Source organism: Sparus aurata, unplaced genomic scaffold (assembly GCF_900880675.1).
Source record: "Sparus aurata unplaced genomic scaffold, fSpaAur1.1, whole genome shotgun sequence".
Lineage (NCBI taxonomy): Eukaryota > Metazoa > Chordata > Actinopteri > Spariformes > Sparidae > Sparus > Sparus aurata.
Genome location: NW_022045104.1, coordinates 34670 through 46536, shown reverse-complemented (window position 1 = coordinate 46536; position 11867 = coordinate 34670). Strand labels below are relative to the sequence as shown.

General features: G+C 49.2%; 1 protein-coding gene across 1 annotated transcript; it reads right to left on the bottom strand.

Annotated features, from left to right (window-relative positions):
* Positions 1–86: 86 nt before the first annotated feature.
* Positions 87–10069, bottom strand: LOC115577607 (proteasome subunit beta type-6-like). The gene is made up of 6 exons (XM_030410479.1): positions 9911–10069; positions 7346–7413; positions 7174–7239; positions 5003–5068; positions 4761–4890; positions 87–622 (listed from the first exon to the last, which is right to left on the bottom strand). The coding sequence occupies exons 1-6, from the start codon at positions 10007–10009 to the stop codon at positions 359–361; spliced, it is 693 nt and encodes a 230-aa protein (XP_030266339.1). The 5' UTR covers positions 10010–10069; the 3' UTR covers positions 87–358.
* Between the last annotated feature and the right edge of the window lie 1798 nt (positions 10070–11867).

The window sequence follows — 11867 nt, the reverse complement described above, 5'->3', positions numbered from 1 at the left end:
CACACACACACACACACACACACACCACACACACACACACACACACACACACACACACACACACACACACACACATCTCCTCACCAGCCCTGCTAGCAAATAATTAGTTGTATTAGTTAATAATATCACTGGCCTCGTGCTGTTGGACTTCAGTACTGCTGCACATCGTTCTCTAGTGACTCTGTAACTCATGCCGGACAGATTCCTTGTGTCAGAATCATCCTCCCGGATTCCGCCAGGCTGTGACGTTCAGGGAATAAATCCTGACTAACGAGGATTAAAGTAAGTGGAGAGAAAATGTTTCCTATGTCATCAGAACTCTCCAGGATACAAACAGCAGCTGCCTCGTTCACTTCTATCACCTCATGGGCCGGTCTGAACCTCGCAGCCACGAGTGACTCAACGCTGCGCCTGTGTGTATGTGTCTACAGTGTTGGGAGCAGAGTTCCCAGCATGCCTTGCAGCAGCAGTGCGTACCTGCGGCGGCGAGCTCCAGACACTGCTCTTTGCCCATGCCGGGCTTGTAGTTGGAGTCCATGAAGCCGTAGATGTAGGTGCTGCCGCTGCCGCCCACCGACACCGGCTGCCTCACCAACATCCCACCAATGGGAACGCAGTACACCTAACACAAGACAGACAGGTGAGCAGTCAGACAGGAGAGCAGACAGACAGGAGAGCAGACAGACAGGAGAGCAGACAGACAGGTGAGCAGACAGACAGGTGAGCAGACAGACAGGTGAGCAGACAGACAGGAGAGCAGACAGACAGGTGAGCAGACAGACAGGAGAGCAGACAGACAGGAGAGCAGAGCAATCAGACAGGAGAGCAGACAGACAGGAGAGCAGTCAGACAGGAGAGCAATCAGACAGGAGAGCAGACAGACAGACAGGAGAGCAATCAGACAGGAGAGCAGACAGACAGGACAGCAGACAGACAGGAGAGCAGTCAGACAGGAATGCAGACAGACAGGACAGCAGACAGACAGGAATGCAGACAGACAGGACAGCAGACAGACAGGAGAGCAGACAGACAGGTGAGCAGTCAGACAGGAGAGCAGACAGACAGGAATGCAGACAGACAGGACAGCAGACAGACAGGAGAGCAGACAGACAGGTGAGCAGTCAGACAGGTGAGAAGTCAGACAGGAGAGCAGACAGACAGGTGAGCAGACAGACAGGACAGCAGTCAGACAGGTGAGCAGTCAGACAGGTGAGCAGTCAGACAGGAATGCAGACAGACAGGACAGCAGACAGACAGGAGAGCAGACAGACAGGTGAGCAGTCAGACAGGAGAGCAGACAGACAGGTGAGCAGACAGACAGGAGAGCAGACAGACAGGTGAGCAGTCAGACAGGAGAGCAGACAGACAGGAATGCAGACAGACAGGACAGCAGACAGACAGGAGAGCAGACAGACAGGTGAGCAGTCAGACAGGTGAGAAGTCAGACAGGAGAGCAGACAGACAGGTGAGCAGACAGACAGGAGGGCAGACAGACAGGTGAGCAGTCAGACAGGAGAGCAGACAGACAGGAGAGCAGACAGACAGGAGAGCAGAGCAATCAGACAGGAGAGCAGACAGACAGGAGAGCAGACAGACAGGAGAGCAGACAGACAGGACAGCAGACAGACAGGAGAGCAGACAGACAGGTGAGCAGACAGACAGGACAGCAGACAGACAGGACAGCAGACAGACAGGAGAGCAGACAGACAGGACAGCAGACAGACAGGAGAGCAGACAGACAGGAGAGCAATCAGACAGGAGAGCAGACAGACAGGAGAGCAGTCAGACAGGACAGCAGACAGACAGGAGAGCAGACAGACAGGACAGCAGATAGACAGGAGAGCAGTCAGACAGGACAGCAGACAGACAGGAGAGCAGTCAGACAGGAGAGCAGACAGACAGGTGAGCAGACAGACAGGTGAGCAGACAGACAGGTGAGCAGTCAGACAGGAATGCAGACAGACAGGAATGCAGACAGACAGGAGAGCAGACAGACAGGAGAGCAGACAGACAGGACAGCAGACAGACAGGTGAGCAGACAGACAGGAGAGCAGACAGACAGGACAGCAGACAGACAGGTGAGCAGACAGACAGGAGAGCAGACAGACAGGAGAGCAGTCAGACAGGAGGGCAGACAGACAGGTGAGCAGTCAGACAGGTGAGCAGACAGACAGGAGAGCAGTCAGACAGGTGAGCAGACAGACAGGTGAGCAGTCAGACAGGACAGCAGTCAGACAGGACAGCAGACAGACAGGACAGCAGACAGACAGTAGAGCAATCAGACAGGAGAGCAGACAGACAGGAGAGCAGTCAGACAGGACAGCAGACAGACAGGACAGCAGACAGACAGTAGAGCAATCAGACAGGAGAGCAGACAGACAGGACAGCAGACAGACAGGTGAGCAGTCAGACAGGAGAGCAATCAGACAGTAGAGCAATCAGACAGGAGAGCAGACAGACAGGACAGCAGACAGACAGGTGAGCAGTCAGACAGGAGAGCAATCAGACAGGAGAGCAGTCAGACAGGACAGCAGACAGACAGGACAGCAGACAGACAGGACAGCAGACAGACAGGACAGCAGACAGACAGGTGAGCAGTCAGACAGGAGAGCAGTCAGACAGGAGAGCAGTCAGACAGGACAGCAGACAGACAGGACAGCAGACAGACAGGACAGCAGACAGACAGGTGAGCAGTCAGACAGGACAGCAGTCAGACAGGACAGCAGACAGACAGGACAGCAGACAGACAGTAGAGCAATCAGACAGGAGAGCAGACAGACAGGAGAGCAGTCAGACAGGACAGCAGACAGACAGGACAGCAGACAGACAGGAGAGCAGACAGACAGGTGAGCAGTCAGACAGGAGAGCAGACAGACAGGACAGCAGACAGACAGGACAGCAGACAGACAGTAGAGCAATCAGACAGGAGAGCAGTCAGACAGGACAGCAGACAGACAGGACAGCAGACAGACAGGAGAGCAGACAGACAGGTGAGCAGTCAGACAGGAGAGCAGACAGACAGGACAGCAGACAGACAGTAGAGCAATCAGACAGGAGAGCAGACAGACAGGAGAGCAGACAGACAGGAGAGCAGATAGACAGGAGAGCAATCAGACAGGAGAGCAGACAGACAGGAGAGCAGACAGACAGGAGAGCAGATAGACAGGAGAGCAATCAGACAGGACAGCAGACAGACAGGAGAGCAGACAGACAGGAGAGCAGACAGACAGGAGAGCAGACAGACAGGTGAGCAGACAGACGGGACAGCAGTCAGACAGGAGAGCAGACATACGGGACAGCAGTCAGACAGGAGAGCAGACAGACGGGACAGCAGTCAGACAGGAGAGCAGACAGACAGGAGAGCAGACAGACAGGACAGCAGACAGACAGGTGAGCAGACAGACAGGAGAGCAGACAGACAGGAGAGCAGACAGACAGGAGAGCAGACAGACAGGTGAGCAGACAGACAGGACAGCAGACAGACAGGAGAGCAGACAGACAGGAGAGCAGACAGACAGGAGAGCAGACAGACGGGACAGCAGTCAGACAGGAGAGCAGACAGACAGGTGAGCAATCAGACAGTAGAGCAATCAGACAGGAGAGCAGACAGACAGGACAGCAGACAGACAGGTGAGCAGTCAGACAGGAGAGCAATCAGACAGGAGAGCAGTCAGACAGGACAGCAGACAGACAGGACAGCAGACAGACAGGACAGCAGACAGACAGGTGAGCAGTCAGACAGGAGAGCAATCAGACAGGAGAGCAGTCAGACAGGACAGCAGACAGACAGGACAGCAGACAGACAGGACAGCAGACAGACAGGTGAGCAGTCAGACAGGACAGCAGTCAGACAGGACAGCAGACAGACAGGACAGCAGACAGACAGTAGAGCAATCAGACAGGAGAGCAGACAGACAGGAGAGCAGTCAGACAGGACAGCAGACAGACAGGACAGCAGACAGACAGGAGAGCAGACAGACAGGTGAGCAGTCAGACAGGAGAGCAGACAGACAGGACAGCAGACAGACAGGACAGCAGACAGACAGTAGAGCAATCAGACAGGAGAGCAGTCAGACAGGACAGCAGACAGACAGGACAGCAGACAGACAGGAGAGCAGACAGACAGGTGAGCAGTCAGACAGGAGAGCAGACAGACAGGACAGCAGACAGACAGTAGAGCAATCCGACAGGAGAGCAGACAGACAGGAGAGCAGACAGACAGGAGAGCAGACAGACAGGAGAGCAGATAGACAGGAGAGCAATCAGACAGGAGAGCAGAAAGACAGGAGAGCAGACAGACAGGAGAGCAGATAGACAGGAGAGCAATCAGACAGGACAGCAGACAGACAGGAGAGCAGACAGACAGGAGAGCAGACAGACAGGAGAGCAGACAGACAGGTGAGCAGACAGACGGGACAGCAGTCAGACAGGAGAGCAGACAGACGGGACAGCAGTCAGACAGGAGAGCAGACAGACGGGACAGCAGTCAGACAGGAGAGCAGACAGACAGGAGAGCAGACAGACAGGACAGCAGACAGACAGGTGAGCAGACAGACAGGAGAGCAGACAGACAGGAGAGCAGACAGACAGGAGAGCAGACAGACAGGTGAGCAGACAGACAGGACAGCAGACAGACAGGAGAGCAGACAGACAGGAGAGCAGACAGACAGGAGAGCAGACAGACGGGACAGCAGTCAGACAGGAGAGCAGACAGACAGCTGTATACACTCAGTGTGTATCAGTGTAAAGGTGTTTGGTACCTGTCCGCCCTTCCTGCGGTCCCAGCCTGCCACCAGGATCCCAGCTGACAGCTCCTCTCTGTAGCGGTAGCAGCTCGCTTTGAACAGATTGGCTGCCGTCTCCACCAATGGGGGCTCGTCCAGCTCGATGCTGGGGGCAGGATCACACACAGGTTAATGTCAATAACACCTGAGGGTCTGAGGGTCTGTGTGTGTGTGTGTGTGTGTGTGTGTGTGTGTGTGTGTGTGTGTGTGTGTGTTACCTGTGGAAGCCCAGCTGGTAGGTGACCACGTCAGCGATGGCCTGAGTGTCGGCAGCTGAACCGGACCTGCAGCAGTCACATGACGCCACGTTAACAAACCAGCAACACACAACAGGAACACACAAGGTTCTCAGGTAGGGCTATAAAAGGTTCCTCGGTTCCTCCGAGCTTCTCGGATTGGATCAGAAAATGTTTCGAAGCTCTTTAAAATATCTTCTGATTCCTTTAAACCTTCATATCAAAAGATTCTGGACCTCCAAGATCTTTGTTGTTTCTTAAGTAGCTCATGTAAACAGGTTCTAGGTCTCTAGATAACGTTCCTGTGTTCTTTACGAGTAATAACAAGGAGTCTGGAGCAAAAAACCTTCAGTTAAGTTCTAATAAAAAGGTTCTGCTCTTCCTGAAACAGACGACTGTACTGTTAGAGAGGTTTCAATCATTGTTAAAAGACTTAAAAGATTTTTTATGAAAGAGTTCTGAGGTTCCCACATAGATCTTTAAATGAACCTGGGCTTCATTAAGACATATTAGGGTTCCTTAGAGAAGGTTCTGGAGTTCCAGATCAGAAGATTCCAGCTTGTTAAAGGTTCCTGAGCTCTAAGGTCAGTCTCTGAAGGTTTCATACAGAACGGTTCCTGAGCTCTAAGGTCAGTCTCTGAAGGTTTCACACAGAACGGTTCCTGAGCTCTAAGGTCAGTCTCTGAAGGTTTCACACAGAACGGTTCCTGAGCTCTAAGGTCAGTCTCTGAAGGTTTCATACAGAACGGTTCCTGAGCTCTAAGGTCAGTCTCTGAAGGTTTCATACAGAACGGTTCCTGAGCTCTAAGGTCAGTCTCTGAAGGTTTCACACAGAACGGTTCCTGAGCTCTAAGGTCAGTCTCTGAAGGTTTCATACAGAACGGTTCCTGAGCTCTAAGGTCAGTCTCTGAAGGTTTCATACAGAACGGTTCCTGAGCTCTAAGGTCAGTCTCTGAAGGTTTCATACAGAACGGTTCCTGAGCTCTAAGGTCAGTCTCTGAAGGTTTCACACAGAACGGTTCCTGAGCTCTAAGGTCAGTCTCTGAAGGTTTCACACAGAACGGTTCCTGAGCTCTAAGGTCAGTCTCTGAAGGTTTCATACAGAACGGTTCCCGAGCTCTAAGGTCAGTCTCTGAAGGTTTCATACGGAACGGTTCCTGAGCTCTAAGGTCAGTCTCTGAAGGTTTCACACAGAACGGTTCCTGAGCTCTAAGGTCAGTCTCTGAAGGTTTCACACAGAACGGTTCCTGAGCTCTAAGGTCAGTCTCTGAAGGTTTCACACAGAACGGTTCCTGAGCTCTAAGGTCAGTCTCTGAAGGTTTCATACGGAACGGTTCCTGAGCTCTAAGGTCAGTCTCTGAAGGTTTCACACAGAACGGTTCCTGAGCTCTAAGGTCAGTCTCTGAAGGTTTCATACAGAACGGTTCCCGAGCTCTAAGGTCAGTCTCTGAAGGTTTCATACAGAACGGTTCCTGAGCTCTAAGGTCAGTCTCTGAAGGTTTCACACAGAACGGTTCCCGAGCTCTAAGGTCAGTCTCTGAAGGTTTCATACAGAACGGTTCCCGAGCTCTAAGGTCAGTCTCTGAAGGTTTCACACAGAACGGTTCCTGACCTCTAAGGTCAGTCTCTGAAGGTTTCACACAGAACGGTTCCTGAGCTCTAAGGTCAGTCTCTGAAGGTTTCACACAGAACGGTTCCTGAGCTCTAAGGTCAGTCTCTGAAGGTTTCATACAGAACGGTTCCTGAGCTCTAAGGTCAGTCTCTGAAGGTTTCATACAGAACGGTTCCTGAGCTCTAAGGTCAGTCTCTGAAGGTTTCACACAGAACGGTTCCTGAGCTCTAAGGTCAGTCTCTGAAGGTTTCATACAGAACGGTTCCTGAGCTCTAAGGTCAGTCTCTGAAGGTTCCATACAGAACGGTTCCTGACCTCTAAGGTCAGTCTCTGAAGGTTTCACACAGAACGGTTCCTGAGCTCTAAGGTCAGTCTCTGAAGGTTTCATACGGAACGGTTCCTGAGCTCTAAGGTCAGTCTCTGAAGGTTTCACACAGAACGGTTCCTGAGCTCTAAGGTCAGTCTCTGAAGGTTTCACACAGAACGGTTCCTGAGCTCTCCTCTACAGCTCCGGGTCTGTAAGCTCATCAAAGTCACTGACCTGCAGCAGAAGATCCGGTCGTGGATGGGAGTCAGTTTGTCTGTGACTCTGTTGGCGATGTACGCTCTGAGAGACAGACAGGCAGAGAGACAGACAGGCAGAGAGACAGACAGGTTCAGGTGACTGGGTACTACACACAGTGTGATAATACTCAGTCTTTTGTTTGACTCACCCTGTGGTGGTGCGAGAATCGGCACCAATCACCACTCCTCCATCATACTCCACCGCCATGATGGTGGTCTGACAGACAGGTAGAGAGACAGACAGGTAGCGAGACAGACAGGTAGAGAGACAGACAGGTAGAGAGGCAGACAGGTAGAGAGACAGACAGGTAGAGAGACAGACAGGTAGAGAGGCAGACAGGTAGAGAGACAGACAGGTAGAGAGACAGACAGGTAGAGAGACAGACAGGTAGAGAGACAGACAGGTAGAGAGACAGACAGGTAGAGAGGCAGACAGGTAGAGAGACAGACAGGTAGAGAGACAGACAGGTAGAGAGACAGACAGGTTACTGGGCATTATAATTCAGTTCAGTCTCTCTGTATCAGTTGAAGTTGTCATTATGATGATTGTCAGCCTTTAAGTCAAACACGAGCTCTCCTGTTAGCTCATAGCACAGCTAGCACTGAGAGCTAATGCTGTATCATCAGAACCATCAACGGGTTAACGCGTGTTTATCAGAACCATCAACGGGTTAACGCGTGTTTATCAGAACCATCAGCGGGATAACGCGTGTTTATCAGAACCATCAGCGGTTTAACGCGTATTTATCAGAACCATCAGCGGGTTAACGCGTGTTTATCAGAACCATCAACGGGCTAACGCGTATTTATCAGAACCACCAGCGGGTTAACCCGTGTTGATCAGAACCATCAGCGGGTTAACGCGTGTTTATCAGAACCATCAGCGGGTTAACCCGTGTTGATCAGAACCATCAGCGGGTTAACCCGTGTTGATCAGAACCATCAGCGGGTTAACCCGTGTTTATCAGAACCATCAGCGGGTTAACGCGTGTTTATCAGAACCATCAGCGGGTTAACGCGTGTTGATCAGAACCATCAGCGGGTTAACGCGTGTTGATCAGAACCATCAGCGGGTTAACGCGTGTTGATCAGAACCATCAGCGGGTTAACGCGTGTTGATCAGAACCATCAGCGGGTTAACGCGTGTTTATCAGAACCATCAGCGGTTTAACGTGTATTTATCAGAACCATCAGCGGGTTAACGCGTGTTTATCAGAACCATCAGCGGGTTAACACGTGTTTATCAGAACCATCAGCGGTTTAACGCGTGTTTATCAGAACCATCAGCGGTTTAACGTGTATTTATCAGAACCATCAGCGGTTTAACGTGTATTTATCAGAACCATCAGCGGTTTAACGTGTATTTATCAGAACCATCAGCGGTTTAACGCGTGTTTATCAGAACCATCAGCGGTTTAACGCGTATTTATCAGAACCATCAGCGGTTTAACGTGTATTTATCAGAACCATCAGCGGGTTAACGCGTGTTTATCAGAACCATCAGCGGGTTAACGCGTGTTTATCAGAACCATCAGCGGGTTAACGTGTATTTATCAGAACCATCAGCGGGTTAACGCGTGTTTATCAGAACCATCAGCGGGTTAACGCGTGTTTATCAGAACCATCAGCGGGTTAACGCGTGTTTATCAGAACCATCAGCGGGTTAACGCGTGTTTATCAGAACCATCAGCGGTTTAACGCGTATTTATCAGAACCATCAGCGGGTTAACGCGTGTTTATCAGAACCATCAGCGGGTTAACGCGTGTTTATCAGAACCATCAGCGGTTTAACGCGTGTTTATCAGAACCATCAGCGGGTTAACGTGTGTTTATCAGAACCATCAGCGGGTTAACGCGTGTTTATCAGAACCATCAGCGGTTTAACGCGTGTTTATCAGAACCATCAGCGGGTTAACGCGTGTTTATCAGAACCATCAGCGGGTTAACGCGTATTTATCAGAACCATCAGCGGGTTAACGCGTGTTTATCAGAACCATCAGCGGGTTAACGCGTGTTTATCAGAACCATCAGCGGTTTAACGCGTGTTTATCAGAACCATCAGCGGGTTAACGTGTGTTTATCAGAACCATCAGCGGGTTAACGCGTGTTTATCAGAACCATCAGCGGGTTAACGCGTGTTTATCAGAACCATCAGCGGGTAACGCGTGTTTATCAGAACCATCAGCGGGTTAACGCGTGTTTATCAGAACCATCAGCGGGTTAACGCGTGTTTATCAGAACCATCAGCGGGTTAACGTGTATTTATCAGAACCATCAGCGGTTTAACGTGTATTTATCAGAACCATCAGCGGGTTAACGCGTATTTACCAGAACCATCAGCGGTTTAACGTGTATTTATCAGAACCATCAGCGGTTTAACGTGTATTTATCAGAACCAGCGGATTTAAAACCCGCCGGGTCCATTTTCGGACAGAAGATGTCGAGCAGCTTTAAAGATGATATGTACGAACACGTCTAGCGGCTTGTCCCGCTTCTGCCACTGTTATAAACCAGCTCCTCCTCCTCGATCCAGTCCGGTTCCGTCCTGTTTGTCCCTCCTCTTTCACAATTAATACCAGTTTGCTAGCGTTAGCCGCCGTTAGCTGCTGCAGAAGTGCTGTCTCATTCAGCCGCTGTTTATACTTAAACACCCTCCACAGGAACAGAACCGGGTCCGGTTCGGTCCACCCCGCTCCCACAGCCCGTGTACTCACCCCGGTGCTGACTTCCTGGCTGGTCCATTCCGGGACCAGGTCGCTTTTGGCAGATACTTTTTGTCCGAAGTTCGGCATCATTGTTGCTAGTGCCGCCATCTTGTCTGTATGTGAGCGGAGCGGGCACGCGCGGCGGTGTTCGTGACGTCTGATTTACGTAACCAGCGCTGCGTGCGTGTGTGCGTGTGTTACTAACTAAACCAGTAACAGGCATGTTGTCGGACAGCTCTGCAGCGGGGTCCTAACTCAGTTTTTTTTCTTTTAAACAAAAAAACTTTATTGTACACAATGTGTTGGCACAAGGCACACAGACAGGCCTCCGAATATCACCCACTGTATGAGGTGAAAGAAAGAAATCACAGAGAAAAAATGAATGAAATAAAACAAAATAAGAAAAAGAAAGAAAGAAAAGATAAAAAGAATAAATGAATCAAAGTAAAAATAGGTAAAGGGGGAGAGCTAGGGTTCCTTCACTAACAAAGTTTCACTGCTTTTTTCTTCTCCACACATTTCAAAGATGAAAAATAATGACATGGTTCTTTATGAAAAACAGAGAAGTTAGGTCTTGATTTCATGCATCTATTTCTATGAATAAAACATTCAGAATGATGAAAGTGTTGATAGCAGGTCACAGGACGCCTCTTTCACAGATACACCATACAAAACAAATAACCAGTCATATCTTAAAATCTAAAAACTGTAGAATTGATATTGTGTTTGATGAGAATGGATCCAGTTCTTTAACCGAGGTGTGTGGGATTGTGATATTAGGTGGTCTGAGATCAGTGATATTGTGACCGGTTACCAGAAGTGGAGGAAGTGTTGGGTTCACATTACTCTGACACAGATTATAAAACATCACAACAACAGATTGAGGGATTGCTTTGAAAAGATGATCACACCGCCTTCTGTCATTCAGGTTAATTAACAGCACAGAATCTCTAAGTTTACAGTATTATCCACGAGGTGCATCACTGACTCCTTTCTCTAGACAGTTTAGACATTACAAAAAAAGATTTATTTCTCGATAAAATGTTCTTCAGTTCCATAACGGGGTGTTGTGGGGACTGAAAATGTGCCTGTACATCATTTTCCAGTGATGTAGACCTTGTTGATGGAAGGCAGATCATTAGACAGGAAGCTTCTTTAGGTCGAAGTCACATGTCAGAAGGAAGTTAACGCCTCCCAGATCATTAAAATGTGATTTGAATGATCTCAGCCAGTTAATTTGAATAGTGCCGCTGACACAGTCCATATCTATGACTTTAAGACGCCCTCCTCACATCCTTTAACCACAGTTCCTTTCCTGATGTGGTGTGTTTTTCTGTTCCAGGTGTAGTTAAAGTCAGCCTGATCTGTAGACTGGAGAGTGACAAAGAACAGGCATTCTGATAGAGATGTTCGTCTGAGACCACAGATTTAAAAGTGATTTACATTTGTCCAAACTGTTCCAGATGTTCAGGTTATCTGAAGTGTCATGATCCTCAGTAATGTGTATGTAACCGTTGATTTAACAGGAATATTATGAATTGTCATAAGCGCACATTTTTTAAGGTTTAATTTTAAGCCCTATAAAAAATCAATTGTTTTAATTGATCACTCGTTTTCATGAAGGTGGTTGTATTGTCAGCCAGTTGGCTAATTACCAGCTGTCTGCCTCGCACGGTCAGTTTTTAATGAGAATTGAAATAATTCCTGCTGCTGCAGTGAAGAGCAGCGGAGAGACGGAGCAGCTGGTTTAATGCCTTTACTCACTGAGGATCTTGGGCAGGTACCCTGTGGTAGTATGACTGCACTATTTCTATCTTTATTCATTCATTTAATCACATTAATGAAGTTTTCGCCAAAGACAAATAATGCTAAAGTACTGAATATAAATTTGTGTTCAATTGTGTCGAAAGCTTTAAAAAAAGCCTTTTGCATATATATGAGTTAAACTGTTGTGATCATTATTGAG